Below are 25544 nucleotides of genomic sequence, written 5' to 3'. Positions count from 1 at the left end.
GAGTTGTTCGGCGAAAGGCCCACTGCCGTCAGGTGCCGAATTTTCGTCGGCTTCAGTGCCGGGCAAACCCACAACAAATGGTGAATATCTGCCTCGTGGTCTTGTGATTTGCAGACACGACGTCCTGGACGTTGATATAAATATCGATATTGAGGCCATGTTCGTGTCACATCAGGTGTGAGGGCAACTCCGACCCGAATCCTCCGTAGCGCAACCTCCTCAGCGCGGGTAAGACCGCTGGGGAGGGTTACCGCACACGGTGGGACAAGAGCACGTGTGCGGCGCCATCGCATAAGTCAAAATGATTATTGCAGACGCAGAAGAAGAAGTGGAGGTTTCCGAACGTCTGAAGCTAGCGCTCTTCCACTTTTTTTTATTTTTTATCCCTGTGAGCTATTTGTGATCTCGACGTCCTTAGGGATGGCGGGCGCACGACCCCTGCGCCTACCCGCCACTGCCGAACAGGCTGCGGCATACTCGACGGGTCACCTCAACGTCGCGGACGTGGTGCTTCCAGACTCGGCGGATGAGTCCACAGTGGCTGAGATGGATTCTGACAGCAGCTAGCTACACGTCTGTACAGTCGCGCCGCCTGAAAAGGAAGCTGCGCCGAACACCAACAACGAGTGAGTCACCAAAGAAGAATGCTGACAAGCAAGGGATCTTTTCCGTGGCCTTCATACCAACAACGGCGACGGCAAATCTGAATGTTATAAACAGACAGCACCTGACCCAGATTTTCGATCAGCTGGTTCCTGGTGAAGTTTAAGAGGTAAGAATTAATCCCTAGAAGAATGTCCTCACCGTGGATGTCAAATCCCAGGCTACAGTGGACAAGCTGAAAGGAACTGGTGCGCTTGGCAACATGCCAGTCCATTCCTTTCTTGCACATGGGAAAAGGACTACTGCAGATGTAATCACGGATGTTGACCCTGAGATAAGTGAAAACGATCTCTGTGCGCTGATCAAATCTACGGCGCGCATTGTGGATGTTCATCGTTTCGGTCGCTCGAAGTGCGTTAAATTATTCTTCGAAACTGAATCCCTCCCAACCCACGTTAAAGTGGGTTATGTGAGGCATCCAGTTCGGATGTATGTTCCAAGACCTGTTCAGTGCCACAAATGCAATAAGGTCGGACATGTGAGTGCCGTTTGTCTAAACGAGGTATCCTGCCGTCGATGAGGCGGTACGTCCCCTCATGACACATGCCAGACGAAGACTGTCAAGTGTGTTAACTGCTCAGGTGCCCATGAAGCGACGGCTAAGAACTGTCCTAAAATTCAGAACAAAAGACTTATACTAAAGAAGATGGTGAGAGATCATTCGACTCATCAAGAAGCGGCTGCGTCTATTCGTCGCCGACACAAGGAATCAGAAGGCAAGCCTAGCCTGGATAAGTCAACTTTACAGTTAACATCAGCTCAGGTGCCACAACAGACTGAGCCCAATCCCGTTAAGAATACTCTGACTGTAATGTCGCAGGCAGTGTCACAGGCAAAGGATCAGACGTATTATCTGCCGCCTCTGATGTAGAGTGCCCTGGTCTACCATTTAAAGGCCATCGCCATGCCTCATCCCAGTTTGGTTGCCACACGTGCAGAAAATACCGTGAACCCCGACAGCCAACAGGTGAAAGAAATGGGGAAATAGCTTGTTCGTTCAATGCGGGTACTGCTCTCTAGCATTAAGACACAAACAGCTAAGTTTGCTGTTCAGCTTTTGGATGCATTTAAGCGCTCTTGACGGCATTGCAATAATTCACAATGGCGCAACAAACTAACGCCACCTCTGTGATGATGCACTTGCGCCGCAGTGTAGTGATGCAATGGAATGCCCGAGGCCTGCGTGGTCGTCTGAGTGACTTCCGATAGCGGGTACAGAAGTACCGCTTTCCCGTGATTGTGATCTGTGAGCCAATCATGCCGGCTGCATTCCGCCATTCCGGATATGTTATGCTATGGTCTCGAGAAGCAGACGAAACAAGCAAAGTGCTAATGTGTGTACGCCAAGACATTTCGCACGTCCGTCATGCTCTACAGCCCTAAAACACAATTAACTACGTTTGTTTGACATTAACCCTGAAAGACTAGTATTTTGTGTAATTGGCGCCTATATTCCTCCGAGAGATGGCTTGGACAAGTCATATCTATTTTCAACAAACCAGTGTTGTGCAGCTCCTCGTATTATTGTGGGTGACTTTAATGCTCACCACCCTCAGTGGGGTAGTGCCATAATGAGCAATCGAGGAAGAGACCTGGCAGACTCTATGCCTACGCAAGATCTCGTCAGTATAAACGACGGCTCACCAACGTTTCTACGCGGAACAGCCTACAGCAGCTGCTTGGATGCAGCGTTTGTTTCCAAAAGCCTACATCCTTCTGTTTCTTAGTGTAGTGATGTGGAAACACATGGGAGTGATCACATACCAACGTACATATGCATCAAGTGGTTCGCACCTGCCATTTCGCCTCGTGTGCAATACACAGACTGGCCCGATTTTAGGGCATCGGTGTTGACTACCACCGTGTACCTCCAGTCACCATCTTAGATAGAGGGCCTCATTACTTCCTCTCTCAGTGAGAACCCTCGCTATGTTTGTGTGCCGGCATCAGTGTCCAGCATCGACATGGAATTTTAGCGGCTTCGCGCGATCCGTCGGCGGGCTGAAAAAAGTACAGAAGGATGAAATCCGCGCAAGATTTCGCACTTTCTCGCCGAGCTAAACGAAAAGTTTTGCGCCACCTGGAGAGGTTAGGACGAAAACGTTGGACACAGTTCTTCTCATCACTAGATCCCCGTAAGCCACTGTCGCGTATCTGGCATGTTGCGAGAAGCTTGCGCACACCTCCGCAAGAAAGTCACCCTTTTCGTACCCTGGCCCTTTATCAACGCCGCAATGAAGTTGACGTAGCTGAAGGTTTTTGTAACTTGGTTGTGGGCACAAACCAGGCACAGCCACCAATTTCAGAGGTTTTTGCTCCTGCTTCGCCGAGTGATCAATACAACTTGCCCTTTTCAATAGCTGAATTAGACGCCGCTCTTGCTTCTTGTCGGCTTTCATCTGCACCTGGTCCTGACGGGATTACTTAATCAACCTTATCAAACCTAGGCAAGGATGGTAGAACTACACTACTTAATTATTTCAGTGATATGTGGGCTTCTAGTACTGTTCCTGAACACTGGAAGGTTAGCCGCCTGGTTGCTCTTTAGAAGCCTGGAAAGCCCCCTCTCGAACTTACCTCATACCGGCCAGTTGCCCTAGCAAGCTGTGTTGGAAAAGTTATGGAGCCAATGGTGCTGACAAGGTTTAAGTGGTTTCTAGAGAGTAATGATCTTAATCCGAATATGATGACTGGATTCTGCCGAGGGCGCTCTTCCATTGACAGCGTCATCGACCTCGTGGCGACAGCAGAACATGAAAAGCGTCACCGTCGACTAGTAGCTGCTGTCTTTTTAGATATAAAGGGGGCTTACGACAACATCCTCCATGATGCTATTCTTGATGGACTTGACGACGTGGGAGTTGGTGCCCGGCTGTACTTGTGGATTGTGAGCTATCTCAGTGGCCGCTCTGTTTACATGACTACGCCTGATGGAGATACTACCCGCTATCAGGTCGGTCGTGGAGTTCCACAGGGAGGAGTCCTCAGCTCAACTCTATTGAACGTTGCGCTAATTGGCCTCTGGTGAGTGAACTACCAACTAACATCCACATCAGTGTATATGCTGACGACATCTGCATCTGGGCTTCTGGTTCAACGCGCCCACAACTAGGTGCGATATTGCAACGAACTGTGTCATCGACATCGATGTACTTACGGCGTCAAGGTTTAATTTTAGCGACAGAAAAGTGTGCAGTGATCGCATTTACGGGAAAATGTGTCAGCCGCTACCAGAAGACTCTTCATGGAGTCGTAATACTGTACGTCTCCAGGAACAGATTTTTGGCAGTAATTATTGACCACCGACTATCTTGGTCGAAACATAATGCTATGGTGAAGAAAAGGCTAATTAATTTTGGCCATGTACTTCGTTTCATAGCTGGCATCAAATGGGCTCCAACTGAGCGCTACTTAATACGGCTTTACGAGAATATGTTTGTTGGCTACATCCGGTACAGTCTCCTAGAACTCTATAGTATGAGTATTTCCTGCTTGCGGACTTTAATGAGCGTGCAAGCGCAAGTACTGAAAATATGCCTTGAACTGCCCAGCTGCACCTCTAACAAAAGCACAGTTGAAGAGGCACATGCTCGCCCAATATCCATATACTTGTCATACGAACCACTTCGTGTATATTTAAGGTCATTTACAAGACACCGTTTTCACCCACTCAGCAAGATTCTGGATGAGCAGCCGGAATGCAGTTTTACAAGTGCACTCCGCTGCCATCAGTCGCAAGTACCAACAGGATGTGCCCTTCCATATCGTCCCGCCCAAACACCATGGGTGATGGATGAACTTTTGGTGCACCTTCGTGTTCCCGGAATATTAAACAAATCAATGGTGCCATTTTGTGGACTCAAACATTTTACTCTGGCGCACGTCTGGTGAGAATATTCTAAGTATATTCACGTATACAACGATAGATCTGTGTCAGCACAGGCATCCGCTGCAGCTGTGGTCATACCAGCTCAGAAAGCGACTCTACATTTCCTTTTGGGGCATACTTCTACATCAACCGCTGCTGAAATTGTAGCCATTCGGGAATCTATTCGCTAGATATGTGGGGAACCACCTCAAAAATGGTGCATATTCACGGACTTAAAGGCTGCATTTCAAATTTAGGAAAACGTCTTACGCCACACTGCCTACCAGTCCCTGGCACTAAAAATTATGGAGCTCCTCACATCTGCCCAACTACAAGGCCACCGGATAATGTTTAAATGGATCCCTGCCCACTGCGGGCTCCATGGAAATGGACAGGCCGATGTTGAAGCGAAAAGCGCACTCATCAATGGCCTTAAAACAGCTGTGACCATTTTCAAGAGCGGATACGACGTGTCTTATTACGAACTGTATGAACAATGCTACGGCAGCTTGCTGGACCCAGCCAGGCGCCCGACACATTTGTCTAAAAAGGCTCGATGGAACACTGAAATTTTATGTTCCGCAGGATATTCCGCGTCATCAGGCATGCTTGCTACATAAACTTCGTTTAAACGCGGCTTTCACACGCAGGTACATACATTTAATTGAGCAGGTGGACTCGCCTAAGTGTTCAACTTGTGGCATCCCAGAGACTGTGGACCATACATTATTTGTGTGCCAAGTGTATGCGTGCGAAAGGAGTGTGCTAGCCGCTTCCTTGAAGCGTTTAGACAAGAGGCCTCTGTCAGTGAAACAGCTGCTGGGCGCTTGGCAGGCCAAGGGGAAGGGTGTCCAGGCAGCAGTGCGTGCTCTTTGCCGTTTTTTGTGCCACCAGACTTGATTCGTGCTTGTAAAGTAAGCTACTGTGTCTGTATATATTTCATATGCCTTCTTCAACATCGTCACCCATCATGATCTTATTTCTTCTCCCTTCCCCCTTCCCAAGTGCAGAGTAGCAGGCCAGATTTGAATCATTCCGGCCAACCTCTCTGCCTTTCCTTTCAATAAATCCCTTTATCTATATGTCTGAAGCCGAAAGAAACCCTTTATATTTTTTGACATCTCTGTAGAAGTCGTATTGCTTCTTCTCATCGTACAGAGTACACTTTTTGCGTGTTTCGAGATTACCTGCAGAGTTCTTGTCAATTTTCGCCTGATAATTTTCCGCTAGTTTTCCTGAGTGTACTTGTCTACGTTTCTGGGGCTCTTCTGACCCATTTTCGTAGCGAGCCCTTGGCGAACAATGCTATAAATTTTGTGGAGTTGGCATGCAAAATCTGTGGCTGATTTCACTATACAGGCAGAAATAATATCCACATCTATGATGAATTTACGCTCCATTATTTTGACGTAATTTTATGGAAATATTTCAGGAGCCTTTGTTGAGTAGATTTTAGAGATCTACCGCACGTTTACGGTGTGCAGCTGAAGCGCTCATTTTTTGTCTGTTTATAACAGATCAGTTTGATGATTTTCTGGTGTAATCTCTTGAAGTAAATTCATAGAGTTTATTTGAAACAATTGCCTCAATATTTTATTATTCTTTGTTGTGCGAATTTCTATCGCGTTTATGGTGCATTCCTCAGAGCAACGTCTGTAGCACTCTTGCGTTCATTTTGCTTAATATGTTTCACTGCGACCACAGATGTTGCAGTTTATTCAATTGCATAAATTCTGGTGTATATGAAGGCAAACGTGAATTTATAAGGTTGTCAGTACGCGCATAGAAACGTTTTCACTTGCGATATCAACCCGCAAGAAAACGTAATGGCGAGTTCAAATTTTTATACACTTCTACCTTTAACGGCGAAATATGTACAGCTAGAAGCAATGTGAGAGGGAACACGGGAACGCATGGCCTCCGCGCTTTGCAAAGCTCTACTACCGACATGTGATAAGAATCACCGGTATAGGCGCATGCAAAGTAAGTGTGGTATCGCGAAGTGTTATCAAAGCTGCGGAACTACCTCGCCTCAACCACCTCTCTCCGCTCACCCTTGCCACTGTGATAAGATGGCTTATTAAAGCGCGTTGCGCCAGCCACCGCAGCGCATTTCTTTCGTTTCCGTTATCACGGAATAAAGCCGTTCCTGTCTGAGCCATGCGGCCTCAGTTGTCTTGCCTAAAACACGAGAGTAAGCCTGGTTGGTAGCTCTTGCCGAGCATGCCCTTGTGCCACCCATCCCCGTGTTCTGTTGGTGGCTCGCTTTGCGAAATGCGAAGGCACGCGTTCCCGTGTTCCCTCTCATAATTCATGTAGCTGTACTTTGTACAAGTGTTTAAAATGCTCAGCAAACAGAGTAGGTGAAGAATGCCGCTGAGGAAATACACACATTGACCATATGTAGTTTTTGAGCACATAATAAAATTCAAAACTGAAAATCACTACTAAAACAGGTCATTGAAAAGCGCCAATTAGAACATTATAACGAAGCCTGAACCGACCTTTTGCACTGAGATGTCGGGAAATTTGGCATATAAGAGCAAGAATAGAGACACAAGTGGCTCCCATGGAATAAGGAAAGTGCATCGTCTTAAGTAGGCGATGTGATTGGCCCGGAAAAGACATATCGCCACGCTAAAATTGTAACGCGAGTCCATCGTGAAATCACACGCCCAGCCAGCGCTCGATGACTATATGCCTTAATACGCCCGTCAGTACGCGGCACTCAATATGCAAGCCGCATTTATGCAAATACAATCATCGCTTTGACTTCATGACAGAATAGTCTTCATCAAGACATAGTGTAGGGACAATAAAAACAACAAAGCAGAATTGTGCACCACTGCAGGGTAAAAACAGTATTTACTGCACTCTGGTATGACCGCTAGCAGACAGAACAATCCGGCTTACTAAGACCAAAAGACCACAAACGTGTACCTTTGAAACTTGGCACTGAGGAATGCGTAATACGAGGAGCGACGCTGAGACGACCTCCCATGCACTGTTTCTATCTGACGTTGGCTGCCTCAGGACGTCACCACACACGCCGCACCCCAATGAAGGATGCACAACTAGCACGACTAAGGAATCTCAGCACATAACCATTGTCCTGAAGGAAAAGGGAAGGAACGGAAGAAAGGGTAACGCACCCCCTCCCCCCCCCCCCCCACTGAAAAAAATATTCTGTCTCCTGACCTGCAAGATGAAAGAAACCTAAAAAATAAAAACTTAGAGAGGCTTTCGTTCACATCTTAAATTAAGCACTGTGCGTCTTGTTCTCTCACTATGTTTTTCCTTGGAGATTTTTTTTTCTCTCGCAGATTGTTCTGGTGAACCTAAGTTTTTGTTCGCTTTCCAGGAGCCCTTTTTAAATTTCGCGCATCATACACCATTTCTTTCATAAAAAAGCGATACCAAAAGAAGAAAATGGAACCTACGTGCACGGTCGCAAATGCACACTTCTACAATCTTCGTTTGCCCTCAAGCAGTGAATAACGCCTTCTTCAGGTTTTTTAGTATGTGCGCAATTTTGGAAACTAAGTCTTATTAAGCACGTCTGCTCTTTCTTCAATGCGTTACACACTTTAATACATGCGTCCGCTTGGGTGCATCAAGTGTTTTTAGGAACTTAAAAAGTTCTCGGTTCGTATTGTTTTTATTTCGCCTTCCTTTTCTTGTTGTGCCGCGCGCTGGTTTTTCATTGACTGTCATTTTCTTTGCACTTTTCAATATAAATTTGTCACTATCGAACGTATATATCCTACAGAACATCGCTGAAACAGCATACAGGTGAAGCTGATCTTTTTACAGCTTCTAGAGCATTCAATATTAGTATCGTAACATTTGGTTTTCGAAAGATACGTCGCGGTTTTTTTCAGGACCACACATGACAATTATTAGCCAATAGTGCTGCTAATGCTGTTTATTCTGTCACAAAATAGTATGTGATATATCAGAAGGTTGGTACGGAACCAAATTTTGCAACAGGTTACCAAAAATGTCAGCCATTTTCTAGAACAGAGATTCTAGCTGGACGTATTTTTTTTTTCGCATATTGTGTAGCTTCACGGTAACAATCAATAACCCGCAGATCTTGCCTTGGCAAGCTTGTAGTCTTTTGCTGTCAATGTAAAAAGATAACCCTTATCGGTTCCATACGGCAGTTTTAGTTATTTGTTTGAGCATAAGAGAAATATAGGAAGGAAACGTTTGTTATGCATTCCGACCGTTTTCATCTATATGTTCATAAAATATGTTGATACAATATATCCTAAATATTTGATAGTTGTCTCAAAATTATTTTTCAAAGACGCAGCTCATTGGTTTTTTGTAGCATTTTGAACTAATCGCTACAAGCACAGGAAAAACTTCAAAAGCAAATGTTTTGCCGCTCATCGGAAGGTGACCCCATTTCCATGAGCATATGCATAGCAGTAATTTTACAATATTTCACAGTTGCCTCAAAGTTAAAAGGTGTCCAAGAAAGCTGGAATTTGTATGCAGCAAAGATATTCGCGAACTAGTAAGGAATTGAGTGTATGGCTATTTTTGCAGTCAAAATTCATCAATATTTCTGAATAATGCTCGAGGAATGAATTTCTGCGTACCGACACCACATCCAACGCATTCGAAGAAGTTGTATTGATTAAATTTCTGCTGTAAAGCTGCAGCAGGATAGCCTTCCAGTTGGTTTGGTGTCGCAAATTATCACTGTTTTTAACATTTGGAATTTCTTCGCCACGAGAGATCTGGTCAGCCGTGACCCCCATCAGGAAACGAAATCGGGAGTCTCGGTTCTGGCGAGCACAACTTTGGCTTGCATCTCCATTCGGAAACGAATTACCATGCGACAAGATCAACGTGCTGATTTTCTTGACTTCACTGACAATAAGCAAATATTGACGACTAACTTTATTCTCAACCTGTGAAAGCGAAGCTTACCTTATAACAGCAGAGTGGTTTTCTCGAAGCTTGCGATTGCCGATCGGTACCTGTTTCATGACCAGGGGACTCCAGATTCTTCAAAAACTAAACGGAAATTTCGAACACCGAAGGATTTTCAACATGCAGCGACATCGCACATTACACTGGCGCCTTGTTTTTAGCATCATGGAAAAGCCGCCGCCACGCCCGGAAATCGTTCGTGACTCGAGTCCTTGGGTTCAACGGTCGAGAACTGCAATCTCAGTTACCGCGACAAAGGAACGTACAGATAGATGACGGTAAATTCATCGCTGCATGCTTCTATTCTACCGAAAGCAGGAAAGTTAATCCAAAGATTTAAGAGGCCTTGTAAAAGCAGTAGAATCGGTTTGTGAACATTATCTGGGTAAAAAATCTGTAGATATGAGCGTCACAAAAGCGGAAAAAACTGCGTGAATTTGTTTACGGAATTAATGGGATGCAACTTTCACCAGTATTACAATACAAATACCTCGGCACGTAGATAACCTTCAATCAAGGTAGGCGACATTCTATCAACTATAACTCGAAGACCTTGACACGCTTTCGTTTTTTCTAAGGCGTAGCACTAGGCAGTTTCCCTCAGATGAATGAGGGCTACTTTTATGGGCTAACGCTCGCTCAATTCAACAATATGCTTGTTCAGCACTGGATCGTTGGTTTACAGCAGATATAGATGAATTTGCGATATGCCTTGAAGATTTATAGCAAGAACCTAAGTCTTTCAACTGTAATTACCGCAGCAGACTAGCATAAACCGTTGGCTTGTATACTGATGCTTCTATGTCTCGCTACGGCTTGACTATCCAATAAAACTAAACAAGGTTACGTGTAAACCTGACACGCATAAGTAGCGTTTTTCCTAAGGTCTATAAGAAATTGAAAGAGATTGTTTTAAGGGGCAGTGTTGATAATGTCCAGCAGTTAATCTCCTACACCTGATATATTTTTTTTGTTCTTGGAATGCACTGGTGACGCCACGGTTGAATTGTTTATTTAGCTGTATGCTGCCTTTTTTTATCTGCAAGGTGATTTATTCATCCTCACTCCATAATGCTGTTTTTGGCGTCATGCTTATTGCAAAAAAAAAAAGAATAAAAAAATTTAAACCGTGAATGACACGCTTGTCACTCAGAATGTTAAGAAATCATACCTCGTGACAATTTCTCATTTGTTTCGTTTATTGAGAAAGATTTTCAATAAACATTTTGCACTTGTTTACACCAATTATATTGAAATTATTTACTTAGAGGGAAACCTGGTTTTTATTCTATTCGCGAGTTCATGCAAGCACCCAACTCTGGTTTTTAAATAATGCCAACCCTAAGCTGGTGTATAGCACTCAATATTTTCTTCCGATTATTACTGATAGGCAAATGAAATTGAACGTTTGTAATAAGATTCTATGTGGAGAAGTTGTGGCAACCTTTTCGCTTGCATTTGCCGGAGAACTATACTGGCGCTTCAATGGTGAACTGTACAATACAAAGAAGGCGGTCTTAGAGTGCTCGGCCACACAGAAGCATGCCAGACCTCAGAAAGTGGGAGAAGACATGAAAAACGTGTCCTGTCTCAACAGTGCATGCACAGCTAACTTGTCAAGAATAAACGGTGCTGCAGCGCTTCATCGTAGGCGCCTACGAGGTAGTAAAAATATAGACACTTTGTATTTTTTTACAGTGTGAACAATGAAGATAATTCTGACTGCAGCAGCGTTATTAACGTAGCAGATCTTATCCAATCACTGAATACATGGTGTCTTCAGAAGGGGTGTGAAAGTACGTCCTCCAGGCGCCTCTTTTTTCAGCTTAAATTCACGCTGCCCAAACAACATACTATATATTGTCGATTGAGATTCGGTAAAATGTTTATAACAGCATAAATGTATGCCAGCTTGCCCATTATTCTAGCTTACGATTTTTTTTAATTCACATCGATTTCGTTAAGGCGAGGAATAAGCAGACGTTGAGCATAGAGCGCAGAAAGTGAGATAAATATAGACACGCACAGCAGTTGCTCATCACAAAGCACGCTGCATGGGCTGACTAGTCACTCCGAAGTATTTTAATGGCGTGCGTTCACCTTATTCGAAATAATACCGCGAACTGTTTAAACAAATATACTACATAACCGGGCGGCATGGCTCGCCAGTATACCATATTACTCTCTAAGCTTTTCTTTATTCCCACTGTTATAAACTATATCTTACAAGCCCGGAAGGGCACTGAGTAAGGCTGTGGGAGGTGTATAAGCAGAAATACCTTCACAAACTTAAAGCAACCAATAAATTGTGTGAGAGAACGTCTACACGGTATATAAATGATTATAAAGGTTGTCACAGAATAATACACAAACAGAAGACCAAGGAAAAAAGCACGAACAAAAAACATGAGGAATGAACGAGTATGATCGGTAATCCTTAAACCGTTAAGCACTTCCTGATGATATGATTTGTGCTTAGATGTGGAAGCGATTTGTTCTGAGATGATGCCAATATTTTATGACACGGGGTAACGGAGATGAAGGAAATGCTCTTTTGCTGAAGATTAATTGAAAACTTCTAGTGTGAAGTAGTGGAGAAAAACTATTGGCTAATTCATTATAGATAGTATAGGCAGTTTTTTATATTATCGATAGTGTAATAAATCTATAAATAGCACTATTATGGAGAGACTGCCAACAGTATTATCAGCAGCACTCTAGATAGAATCAATAGTGCTGGTATTGGTAGCATTAATATAAAAACTATCCATAATTACGTTTGGTTTGGTTTGGTTTGTGGGGTTTAACGTCCCAAAGCGACTCAGGCTATGAGAGACGCCGTAGTGCAGAACTCCGGAAATTTCGATCACCTGGGGTTCTTCAACGTGCACTGACATCGCACAGCATACGGGCGCCTTTCTTTTCGCCTCCATCGAAGAGTGGCCGCCGAGGCCGGGATTCTATCCCACATCCTTGGGTATCGTAGTCGAGCGCTGTAACCATTGCGCCACCCCGGCAGGGCCCATAATTACGTAACTGTTGGTCACCGGTAAGGCAAAAACCGTGATTTGCGATACTTGATTGTTTACACGGTCTTATAAGCCTTAACTTCCCAAAGTGGCTTAGGCTATAGCGGCGCCGTAGTTTAGGCTTCCTGATAATTGGACCACCTGTGATTCTTTAACGTGCGCTGACATACACGGGCCTCTACGATTTCGCCTCCGTCAAAATGCAGCCGCCGCGGCGCGGGACCGGACTCGAGTCTTTCGAGCCAGCAGCTGCATGAGTAGCATAACCCCAGTGCAACCATGGCGGCGTTTACGATTCCTATCAGGGACTCCAATTCCTCCACTTCCAATTCCATGAATTTATCATCACCTACATACCACTGACTCGGGAAACCAACTTTAGGCTACAGTGAGAACGCGCGGTTTATTTTATAAATAATTATCGATAGTACTACCGATAGTGACTCAACTCTCGATACTAGTGATAATACCGTTGATAGTTTTGCGTCCGTAGTATGAAGAGTTGTGTACAGGCGTAGATGTTCGAGCGGCAACGAATTTGGTGCCGTATTACGGAACACGTGAACGTTGCATTTAAGTACAGATTTTCTGATAATTCGCTCGTAATTTGTATAACGGTTTGAAATCTGTGGAGCATGATGAACTCTCACTCATGCTTAGTTAGATAGTTAAACATGAACCGCAGCCCGGAGAAAATATCTTACAGTCGCTTACAGGTAAACACAATTTACCAATAGCAAAGGTTTGGGCAACTTATTGGAAGGCTTTCTCGAGATAACTGCGCTACGTGCCGAAGTGCCGGCGCTTGTTAAGTGTGGTGTTAGTTGTAACACCTTCTTAGTTCGTTTTTTTTTTCTTTACTAATGCGCGCATATGAACTGAGTTCAGGGTAAGTGATCTCTAGCAGCGTCTTTTTTTTGTGTGTGTGTGTGTGTGTGAGAGAGAGAGAGAGAAAAGAGAGACAGAGAAAGGGCACCCTTTTCTCTGGACATCTATTTAATTTTTCAGACGTGTCATTGGAGCTGATAGCTGGCAACGAATGCACGTCAGCAGCTCCAGCATCAGAGGCAACGTTTAATATGTATTCAACACCTAGTGCTCTGGAAAAAAGTCTGTAAAGCCCGTTTCCAAACCATTATATTGCGAAGTAAAAAAGATTTGTGTTTTAAGCATAATCTCCTTGCCCAGAGTTCAATTAAATATGAACGTGTGTAAAGCCGATTACAAATCCAAGTCTCCCTTGTTCGGGAGACTGTTTTGAAAGGGCATTAAATGTCCATATTTTATTAAAAACTGAGCGTTACCGAGGGAAGGAAAGAGTTCGAGCGACAAAAATATGTGGTGACTCTTAGTACATTTTTCTGCAAAGTACGATAGAACGGTTATTTGAACGAGCATGTTTTGAGGTCGTTCTGGTGTAGTGTGCTATTAATAATATTTCAATGTTTTCAATTTCAAATTACTTCATTCAGCACACGCACACACGAACACACACACACACACACACACACACACACACACACACACACACACACACACACACACACACACACACACACACACACACACACACACACACACACACACACACACACACACACACACACACACACACACACACACACACACACACACACACACACACACACACACACACACACACACACACACACACACACACACACACACACACACACACACACACACACACACACACACACACACACACACACACACACACACACACACACACACACACACACACACACACACACACACACACACACACACACACACACACACACACACACACACACACACACACACACACACACACACACACACACACACACACACACACACACACACACACACACACACACACACACACACACACACACACACACACACACACACACACACACACACACACACACACACACACACACACACACACACACACACACACACACACACACACACACACACACACACACACACACACACACACACACACACACACACACACACACACACACACACACACACACACACACACACACACACACACACACACACACACACACACACACACACACACACACACACACACACACACACACACACACACACACACACACACACACACACACACACACACACACACATAATATTTCAATGTTTTCAATTTCAAATTGCTTCATTCAGCACACGCGCACGCACACACACACACACACACACACACACACACACACACACACACACACACACACACACACACACACACACACACACACACACACACACACACACACACAAGGTAGTCTGTTTGACACCCGTTACATTTTGTTACACTGAACGGAAGTTCAAAAAGAATGACAGGATAAAAATAAATATAAAATGAACCAACAGTCTCAACATACTAGTTATCATTCAGCTGTGACACATTCCTTTTGTGACGGATAGTTTTTTTGCCATCACAAATGCCATCGCAAAACGTACGCGAGAAATGCAGGAAATATAATTGAATTTAAAAGGAAAATGAGCGAACATATATACACTGAATTGCAGTTTCCATTTTTTTGCTATAAGGAAAAGGGGAGTGATGTTCAAGGACTGTATTTCGCTCAAACTATGGTGTAGCTGATTTTCAGACACTTGCTATCACTAATTCGTACGGCAGGCCGGAACGTGCCAGGGCAGGATGTGGCGAAGTAGCCTTGTTTTTTTTTTCCTTAGTTCTCAGGTTTGCACTATCCTGTAAGGCACTGGTGTGTGTGTGTGTGTGTGTGTGTGTGTGTGTGTGTGTGTGTGTGTGTGTGTGTGTGTGTGTGTGTGTGTGTGCGTGCGTGCGTGCGTGCGTGCGTGCGTGCGTGTGTGTGTGTGTGTGTGTGTGTGTGTGTGTGCGCGCGTGCGCGTGCGTGCGTGTACGTGTGTGCTTGTGTGCGCATGTGTGTGATTCTATTATATTACATTAAAGCACTAGCATGTATTCATACAACCGTTTTACTAACAAAATATAGAGTCCAGCAAATCGATATGTTGCACGCGAGCCGTTTGGAAGGTTATTTATAATGAGAAGGGCTTTGTTTTTGCACCTTTTGTATGTCTTTGTTATACCCCTGTCCCACGGGCACTTGTAAGGCCTTGGAAATTAAGGTTCTTTGCTGCAAAGGCGTTGACGCGCAGCTTCACGGCAAAGTCGTGCGCCCTTTGTGAAAAAGGACCGTAGCGGGAAAGGCAGCCGTCAGCGGCCTTTAGCTGCGTAAAGAAGCAGCCCAGACCTGAGCGCCACCGAGCGAGCTTAAAAAAACAACAACAAAGAAACAAAAACGTTGACACAAATGTAATTTAATATTATATTTAAGCCTACATGATCTTATTTAGCGTTAACTTTACATTTCAATGTACTTTAAAAATCTCTAGTTTGTCTAGAAGACTTCGAACGTTTTCAGCAGCCGCATCGACATACGTGTCTCTTTGTTATGATGTGCGTTTAGTGCGGTCGTCTTTCATCGTTGTTTTTTGCTTGTGCCAGCATTTGTCGTTTTGTTGTTTGCTCGCTTTTTACTATTTATTTCTTATTGCTGCGCTTTAATCAGTTGTTTTAAATATTTATTTTTATTTTTTAAACGTACTGTTTTTTAATTTTCGGCCAAATGTCAATGGAGCCGGTTGGTGAGGCCTGTCAGACAGGCACGTCAAAGTGCGCGTCAAGAAATGGGGCCAGAGGGCCACGTGCGTATTGGCCAGAGCGCGAAATCTGGGCCCTTATCCGTCTGTGGGAGGACCACCTTTCAGACCTCCGAGATGCCAGGAGGAACGGGCCCGTGTACGAGGCCATTGCTCGTGCACTGGCCGAACAAGGCATCGTGAAAACAAAGGAGCAAGTTCACTCAAAGATTGAGAACCTCACGACGGAATATCGGTGAGTAGCTAGTGCTATTCTCTTGGATGAGTGATTGTACACGTTACGACACCGTATTCACCAAACTGAGGCTTGGCGCGCGACGAGCACCACTTCGCGCGCTTCTTCCACCTCGGAAAAAACAGGCCTGAATTGTGCAGTAATGTGTTTTGTACGGGCGCATTTTGACAACTTCGCATGCTCTCGGAATTTTTTCATATCAGAACGAGCTATGGCACTTAGCGATGAATGTGAATCGGCTGGTATGACGAAGCTTCATGTTAAATTTTAGTTCGCAAATTTTACCTACTTATGCAAGCACTATCTTGTACAGATGGGCATGCTGCCGAATATTACTCGGCGCCTGTATTGAAACGTGGATAAAACTTTTTTTTTTTTTTCATCGAGTTGGGCGAAGTGACGTGTTTTTGTTGTTCTTGCAGGCTACGTCGTGCATATACAGTCTCATTTTCTTATATACCGCGGAATCACGTTAACGCATTAGGTTTCTTGACACTTCGCCCCACACTGCTGATCTCATTTCATCCCAACATGAACAAAAAAAAAGAGCTTGGTAGCCTTGGTAACTCAATCGCAGTAGCTAAAATGGGCAACGGATGACGAAAATTCTTTGATTTGTCCATTTGCTAGGAGCCTAGTGCTCATTGAACTCTGATTACGTGCAGGAGGTGGTCACGGAAACACACCGGCCAAGGTGCCATACCTTGGATCTTTTACTTTGAAATAAACAGGTTCCTGGGCAGCCTGCCTGTGAACGACCGTTCCCTGGTGGAGGAGAGCGTCTGCAACCCTCTCAGCACAGTCGAAAAGGTAACTTCCATGGAATAATATGCATCTCCATCTACATAGACGGCATTTCAACCTTTAATATCTCAACAAACATAAATGACGGGCTAAATACACAAAGTAGAAAAGTGCTAATGGGAAAATTCACTACCTTTCATTCAAGCCAGAAATACAGCTAGGTTTCAGATCACATGGTTGGGATGAAATGGCATTGCTTCAAATCTGAAGCCCGGCTGCTCAAGAAATAACTTCATGTCTGGCTCAGCAAAGGCTTTGAATATCTATTTCAGATGACAACTCTGTAGATGTAAAATGACAAAAATTTATTAAACGTATCGATACAGGGTGGCAAGTCATGCTAAGAACCAAGTTAAAACATTAGCAGGTGATCACAGTTGTTATATACTGGAGTGTAAGGCAGACAGAAGATAATGTAAATTCTTGTGGTGGCTATGAAGATGTCTTGCTATTATACAAACAAGTAAGCATGGTTTTCACGTTGAACACTTTGAGGTCACTGCAAATAAAGAGAGGACTGCGAGTTGGTTGAACTGTTCAATTTCTTTGCCAGCCGTCTCTATCTGGATGTTTTTATTACCTAAAGTGATATCGACAGTTTTGAATGTTGTTCACGTTTCATCTTGCTTCAAACTGTTTTCATGAAGATCATCACTGCCATGGAGATAGGAAGTGGAGACGACTATTCCTTTCATCTTGATGAAGAAGGTAGTCTATCTGCTGCTGCAGAAATGTATGCCGCAGATTTTCAGTCCAGCATGCCGCAAGCTGTGGTTGGCAGTAGCCAGCAACTGCCACCTGCTGTTGCAGCCACCACACAACAGCAGCCAAAGCGGAAGCGTAAGCGGCCGCTGACTACAGGAGAGGAAAATCAGCTGGCAATGATAGGAGAACAGCGCCTCCTACGACAAGGCTTGGAGTATTATAGAAGGCAAGAGCTCGTGCTTCGCGAGTGCCAAGTGAAGGCCGAAGAAGAGCTTGTTGACGTAATGAAGGAATATGTGAAGAAAAAGTAAAATGTGGAAAAGTCAGTTTGTGTTATTGTTATGTACATGCTACCATTGATCCACATGTTGCATGAAGGACTCAAGGCAGTTTTTTTTTTTTTTTTTTTTTTTTTTGCTGCAATGCTGGCAGCTCGGCAAGGTGTATAGCAGACAGCACTCGTCACGTTTATTCTCCTTACAACTGCTGGTGATGAAAATGATGCACGAGTGCTGCCCGAACAACAGCCCCACTGTCAGCTTCCATTTCTGTTGTGTGAGCAGGCTGCTCAAAAGCTGTGTCGTGTCGAGTAACTTCATCCAACCATTGTTGTTGTAGTCAGCCACCGAAATGCTCACAGATGTTGTTTAGTATACAGCAGGCTCTGATGATCATGGGAACATGTCTTATGTTGCACTCCATTCTTTTCATAGTGTAGCGAAATCGAGCTTTCAACCTCCCGAAAGCATTTTCTACAATCCTTCTTGTCTTCGACAGGTGATAGTTGAAGATTTTACTTTCTTCCCGCAAAGGTCCATTATGCGGGAAGGGCTTGATGAGATTCCTCGTCAGGGGAAAAGCCTGGTCGCAAAGGATTATTGGGGGCACGGCGGTGCCATTTATGACTATCACTGGAGACTTAAACAGTGCTCCCTCGACAGTTTTAGCCAGCTCAGATTGAGCGTAGACGTGGGCGTCGTGACATCGTCCTGGGCTGCCCGCTGACACATACCGAAACCGGTATTTATGGTCCACAAGGGCCAGAAGGATGATGCTGTACCTGCATGCACAAAAAACAAAACAAACGTAAGTATGAACAATGCTGATGATGCATAAGGTTACTAAGTTGATAGATTTAGTTAGAATTTAAGAGCAGCAGACTGGAGGGAGCCCAACGCTGTAAAGTGTCGTCTACTTCTAAAGTAAGAAGTGCTTCAGGACAGTGCAGATGTTTTTCGCATCACTGTGGATGTGCTAGTGACATGGGAGTAGTGACAGCTTTCTGCCGTGTTTATAATAGCTATTATTTTGCTAGAGTTTACATTGCAATATTTCTTTATCTATTGGAAATACAGAAACATAGAAAGAATGCTGCAACAGTTTAAGTAGCCATGAGGTTATAATTGTGACACTTTACACGTATTCTAAAAACTTGTTAAACATTACTGTTACATCTTCTACGAAGTGTACAACGTGAGCAGGCTTGTCTTGGGCTGTGGTCGGCGGAGAAAAGGGCGTCAAAATTTAATACATGTGGAAGCATTCACAGGCAATATTTTCACTCAAGCGCTGCCTCATGGCTACACGAATGGCAAAAGCACAAGTGCAGACTAACAGAGTAACTGTGACAAAATTGCACGTTATTTGCTCAGCAGCAAACAGCTCCAGTGCTTACCTATGCACTGACAGAAAATCAAGAGAAAAAGACTTGCCAGCCCTTGTAGTTCCTGTGGTCCACTGCATTCAGTTGTGGTGGGGAAACCGGGAAATGGCAGCCATCCAGTGCCCCCACAGCTTGCGGGAATTCTGTCATTGAGTAAAACTCGCGAATGTGCTCATCCATTTCATTCGATGCCATCATTCGGATCCATTCCGATTCTAGCACATCTACCACAGTCTGTGCAGACTCCCTATAAATAGTGTTCACAGTCGACCGCCCAACACCGAAGACTATTGCGACCACCCGGTCTTCGGCAGCTGAGCACAGTTTGAAGAGGCCGATACCGACTCGCTTTTCAACACTGATGGCGTCCCGCATATTCGTGTCCTCACGCTGCATCGTCGGCCGGCACCGGTCCACAAGGTACCGGAAGGTTGCAGGTCCAACGCGGAATGCCTGCCGAAAATGCTGCTCTCCAAGGTTCGGCAGCGTATATTCAAACCACCGCTCGTTACGGGGATAGATCCACCTTCTGCGGGGCACAGTTCGCTGTGGGAACATGACGGCGCCACAAAGGGAGATGTTTGCTATGAGCTGCTCCTTGAGCGCGTCAGCGTGCGCCTTTGCCGCATCCGCCGCCGCGCGCAAAGATGCCACAGCTGCAATTCTCAAAACAATTTCAAACTTCTCTTCCACCTCCCGGTTCTCGTCGCTCATGGTTGTGGCTGTAACACGCACTTGATCGAACACAATCTATTACAACTTCTATGAAAATCGCACCAGCAAAGTATGCCTCGCACGCAAGCACGCGGAACCAGGCGGAGCGACGAGTGCGCGTCCAAGTGGTCCAAATGGAAAGGAAAACAGAAAAACTTTTGTTACTAAACATCCGCTTCAAACCCTCAGAATATTTCTTTATTAATGAGTTGGTTACTTTTCCTAACCTAAACAAGGGTAGTCTTGTTCGCTTATCACTTTTAGATGAAATATATCTTCTACTTCAATATTAGTAGCTGTTACTAGCGCCATTTCAAGCGCAGCGGTTGATAGCTGTTGTGATTGCCGCTCGACAGATGGCGCTAACAAAAAAATGCTTGAATTACCATCATCATCGTTATCTATCTCCTTTGCATTTGCCAATGTAGCTGCGCCGCTTCTCCTTTTTAGTTTTACTCCTTTAATGCAATAAACCTCCTTTGCAGTAGAGACCTTGGAGAAGTGCCGTGTGACTGGGGTATTATTTCCATCCGTTGTGGCTCCCTGTGCTAAATGGGCGTAGTTTCCATTTACTAGTGAAATTTGAGTTACATATTGGTAATTTTATATTCTGGGGTAAGATGTGCCTAAATTAGTTTAAAACTCCGCACGCTTCAAAGAGTTTTACTTTTAGTTGTTATCTATGAGATGTTTGATCAGTTGTTCCAAGAATAATATTGGATGCATTGCGACAACGTATATTTTTAAACGTGCGCTGTTGCATTTTATTTCCTTAGAATGATATAGCGAAACAGGAAACGGAACAACCATGAAAACGACATAAAATAAGTCGGCGATTATGTTACGACACGACAAGCGTGGTTTTTTCGTAGGCCTCACTCATACGAGTTTTGCCAGGCCCATGAACGTTTTTTGTACCTAGACGTTTTAGTTACAAGTAGTTATAACAAGATCAATAGAACCAAACAGGTGAATGCAGCGGGAATAAAAGGAAAACAAAACAGAGATTTCACAGGGGAAGGAAACAAGCGTCGCATCTGATCTCTGCTGCGGCTCCTATACAGCTGTGGTCCTAAGTCAATGAGGGCTCTTTCCGACTACCGCCGCTACTCTTCGGACGCCTGTCTGCTATGCTGAAGTCGGTTGGAAAGATATTCCGGATGACGCTGTCCTCGTTTAGCTGCCAAGCACCAACGACTACCTTTGATGCGCGCACACCAAGAGTTCATAAACACGCGTTGACTGATGCGCAGGTATAGCGTGTACGTTTGTGGCCTTTCTTGACCTGAGTGTTTAGGGCGCTCCCTGCTTAACGCACGCTCGCTGCCTAACGTTCCTTACTTTTCACACTGAGCGACACGTACGAAGCGAGAAAACCAGAACGAGGAGGCGGGGCCGCCGCCTAATATGACTTTGTTCAGGAAATAACTTGTGCAACTCAAAAAAAAGTAAGAAAAGAAACAGGGACGGAAGTTCTCCGGCGAGAGCACTGTACAGGCTAGCGCCTTCAGGAGGAGCGATGTTTCAAGCTGCCCAGGGCAATTTTACGCGTGGGCCTGGGCAAACCCGAGTTTTTGTCTGTGGGCCCGGCACGGGTTGTGCCTGTGCTTTTACGGGCCTAGGCTGGGTTTGCCAACCTGTACACTAAGTGGCTATACTTACCGACTGTACAAGTCTATTGCTATATCTCGAGAACTCGCCAATTTAGAACAATTGGCAGTGCACGGCCTTCTGTGTGTACAGAAATGCTACCGTGGCAAATTTTCAAAAGGCAGGCTTTGTTAGCTTCTTAAAATGGCTGGTTTCATTGGGTGCTCTAGCGGTCACTAGTGAAAATAAACGTTAGTTAACTAATTAATCAGGTAACCGAATACATTTTGTTAACTCTTCAATTTTACACTTATTGGACGAAATATAATAGCAGATTGGAACACCTGCCACTACATAATGACTGGCAAAAGACGACAAAAGAACCGCACGGGATACTCCTGGCTAATGAAATCCGCGTTTTTAAGCTATTTCACTGTGGAGAGGGTAATACGAGCAGATACAGGAACGGCGCCTGTTTCATCAGCCTCAAGCGTCGCGTGAATCTTTTTGCTGGTTTATATTCTGGAGATTGCTTATGTCAAGCCAGGGGTTAAATTCAACCATTGCAATGGGCCCCAAAAGTACAAGGTTAAAAATTGCCGACGATTACGTTACTTCCTAATGAGAAATTTTAGCGCAGCTCATCAGCTGTTTCAGCTTTTCAATATACTTAGCAAAGAAGTTGAGCAAGACCTGTATGTGCAATTACATATATTATGTTGAGGCATGAACAATAATATATGTAATTGTACATGCATGTCTTGCTCGACTTCTTTGCATCAGTATATTGAAAAGCTGAAACAGCTGATGAGGTGCGCTCAAATTTCGCATTTGGAAGTAACGTAATCGTCGGCAATTTTTAACCTTGTACTTTTGGGGCCCATTGGAATGGTTGAATTTAACCCCTGGCTTGACGCAAGCAATCTCCAGAATATAAACCAGCAAAAAGATTCACGCGACGCTTGAGGCTGATGAAACAGGCATAGGCACGCGGTTCGCAGTGGCGAACGGCGGCGGTTATGCGTTTCGGCTCGGGCGGTGCACATATCGATATCCGCCGCCACTGATCCTGCGCTCTGATTTCCGTCGCACAGGGGTTGCATTGGAGGAGGGGTGAAGGGAGCAATTAAGTTATCGAGAGGTCACGGGAGGCTGCGCGTGGGCCCATACGAACGTTGCGCGGCTAAGAGATAGCAGCGACTGACTGATGGCGCTGACGCCGCTAGAGAGTCAGGTCAAAGTAGCTCTACGTTTCGGCTTGGAATGCACGCACCGTGATCCGCTGATGCAGAGCCGGCGTTTCGGCAACCGGAGAACGCCGTCGCCTCCACGCACAAAGAGGGGGTGGGTAACAGCAGCGGCGAACGGTGGCGAAAGAGAGCGCGCAGCAATCGGAGAACACGCGTAGTCGTCGCCACGGAGGAAGAAGGAGGGTGGAGGGGAGGGTACACGCAGCGGCGAACGGTGGCGGCAGGAGCGCGCGCTGCCTAAGGGTAGGGACACACTAGCGGGAAGACGCGCGCGGAATGCCGCCGGCTGCCGCCGCGCTCCGCCTTGGCGGTCACGTGATAGCTCTGATCTCGTCTCGAGCACAGGCGCGAGCATAGGCGCGATTCCGCCCGCTTTCTTCACCTTGGTAGCAGACCGCGAACCGTTCTATCGCGTTCGTCGCCGATCGTGTTGACTTTTGCAATGGCAGGTTCAGATGATGATGTTGTGGCAACGGTTCTGCTGCTACGACGGCGGCGCGTACAACAGCACGAAGGAGAAGATTCTGGGTTCACCCCTGTTGGCGCTACCGATATACACAGGGGTAGGCCAGCGCTTTGTTGCCTCGGCTGCGCGCAAGAGACGAAGGCTTCTTTCGAGAGTGAGTGATAACAACTTTATAAGCACACAGTGTGGTGTACATGTGTGTGATGCTATAGTGATTGTTGCTGTTGGTTCTTGATTTTTATAGCTTCCTTCGCATGCCGCCGAGTGCGTTTGACACGCTGCTGCAATTAGTCCGGCCTTTGAATGAGCGGCAAGATACTTCATTCAGGCAGTCGATATCTGCACACCATCGGCTTGCCATGACAGTAAGGTAAGTCCTAAAATAGTTACACCGTAGTCCAGTATAGTATGCCGTTGTCAAAGTACCTCAGCGGTCCTTTGAAACATATTTTTTAAACGTATCCGTAAGTTACACTGCATAAGCAGTGATGACCCCCCCCCCCACACACACACACACACCTTGCACTAGAAAACAGCGCGAATCTTTCAGGAAAACATATTTTTGCTACCTAGGTGCCTGCTGATTGAAATGCATCATTTGCGTAATGCGTATGCGAATAACCTTTTCAGATTTCTTGCCAACGGCGATACTATAAGAAGCGTGGTCTTCAATTTTCTCACGGATCGGTCAACTGCTTGCATGATCATCAGAGAAACTTGTGCCGCATTATGGGAGAGACTGCAGCCCATCTACGTGCGGTTTCCGCAAACCCCTGAAGAATGGAAAAAAGTAAGCAACTTCACAGAGCCTCCGGTTTGGTTACCTTTCAATCATGTTGAACTCTTGAATCTGCTTATGTAATCGGCCTCCTAGGATATTTTATGCTGATGATAAATTTTTTTTTCAACTGCAATATGTACATTGTACACTGATGCGTATTACTGCAAATTTTTCTTGGGCTTAGTATAATAGTGCCTCTCAATGATTCTTTTAGATCACCACAGACCTGCACTGGAATTTTCCAAACCGCGTAGGATGCATTGATGGCAAACATATAAGTATTGAATGCCTGTCCAATTCTGGATCACGAAACTTTAACTATAAGCAGTCATTCAGCACAGTTCTTATAGCAGTCTGCGATGCACATTACAGGTATGTTGCATTCATTACAGAAAAAGAGCATTTGTTGAAATTGATAATTCATGGTTTTTCTGTCTGGAGAGTCATGAAAAGGGTGTGTATTGCATTAATTCTAATTTGTAAATGAGTGCTGTCATACACGCTTTAAGAAAAAAATTGCAGTTCAGTGTAGAAAATTTATGTAAGAAATTGAGAAGCATAGTATTCGCAAGTGCACTGTGCACTGGTGTGCTCAGGTAAGACTACAGCAAATATATTTGATATTGGAAAACTATTTTGCAGTAGATACCAGTCTAGATCTATTATTTACAGACTGTCTAGTCAGTCAAAGCATAATGTGGCACAGAAATGATTTTATGAGACTGGAACGCAGGCAGTTAGTGACTTCAGAGTAAACACCACAAAAAAAAAAAAGAGCAATGTGAAAATTATGTTATATCATCATCAATGTGAAAGTTGTGTTATAATATACACTAAATTGGTTGTATTGACCTTGCTGCTTAATTTCAGATTTGTATATCTTCACATCGACCACTATGGAGGAGAAAGTGACGCGGGAGTTTTTTTACGCACGAAGCTGTTGCGACACCTGCGTGAACGCAAATTCGGCATTCCCCCAGAAGCGACAGTGGGCTCAGCAGGCCTTATACCATACTTGATGGTAAGAGACGAGGCTTTCCCACTGAAGCCTTTCCTCATGCGTCCTTATCCTCGACGTGACAAGTTATGCTACTTATTTTCATATCTAACATGTTTCACTCATTACCAAAATGAAA

The 25544-nt window shown here is 44.8% G+C and overlaps 1 protein-coding gene and 1 pseudogene across 1 annotated transcript in view; one reads left to right on the top strand and one right to left on the bottom strand.

Annotated features, from left to right (window-relative positions):
• Positions 1 to 18323, top strand: part of LOC146202157 (uncharacterized) — a 63054-nt gene extending 44731 nt beyond the window's left edge. Inside the window, exons 3-4 of the mRNA XM_084600326.1 lie at positions 17101 to 17245; positions 17887 to 18323. Coding sequence (XP_084456452.1) covers positions 17101 to 17245; positions 17887 to 18255 — 514 coding nt within the window. The 3' untranslated portion in view covers positions 18256 to 18323. The remainder of the gene's footprint in view (positions 1 to 17100; positions 17246 to 17886) is intronic.
• LOC146202156 (uncharacterized) lies at positions 18225 to 20372 on the bottom strand (annotated as a pseudogene).
• Between the last annotated feature and the right edge of the window lie 5172 nt (positions 20373 to 25544).

The sequence above is a fragment of the Amblyomma maculatum genome, chromosome 1 (genome assembly GCF_055883805.1).
Source record: "Amblyomma maculatum isolate TAMU_Amacu chromosome 1, ASM5588380v1, whole genome shotgun sequence".
Taxonomy (NCBI): Eukaryota; Metazoa; Arthropoda; class Arachnida; order Ixodida; family Ixodidae; genus Amblyomma; species Amblyomma maculatum.
The sequence above is the reverse complement of the archived record's forward strand: the minus strand, read 5'-3'. Positions and strand labels throughout refer to the sequence as shown.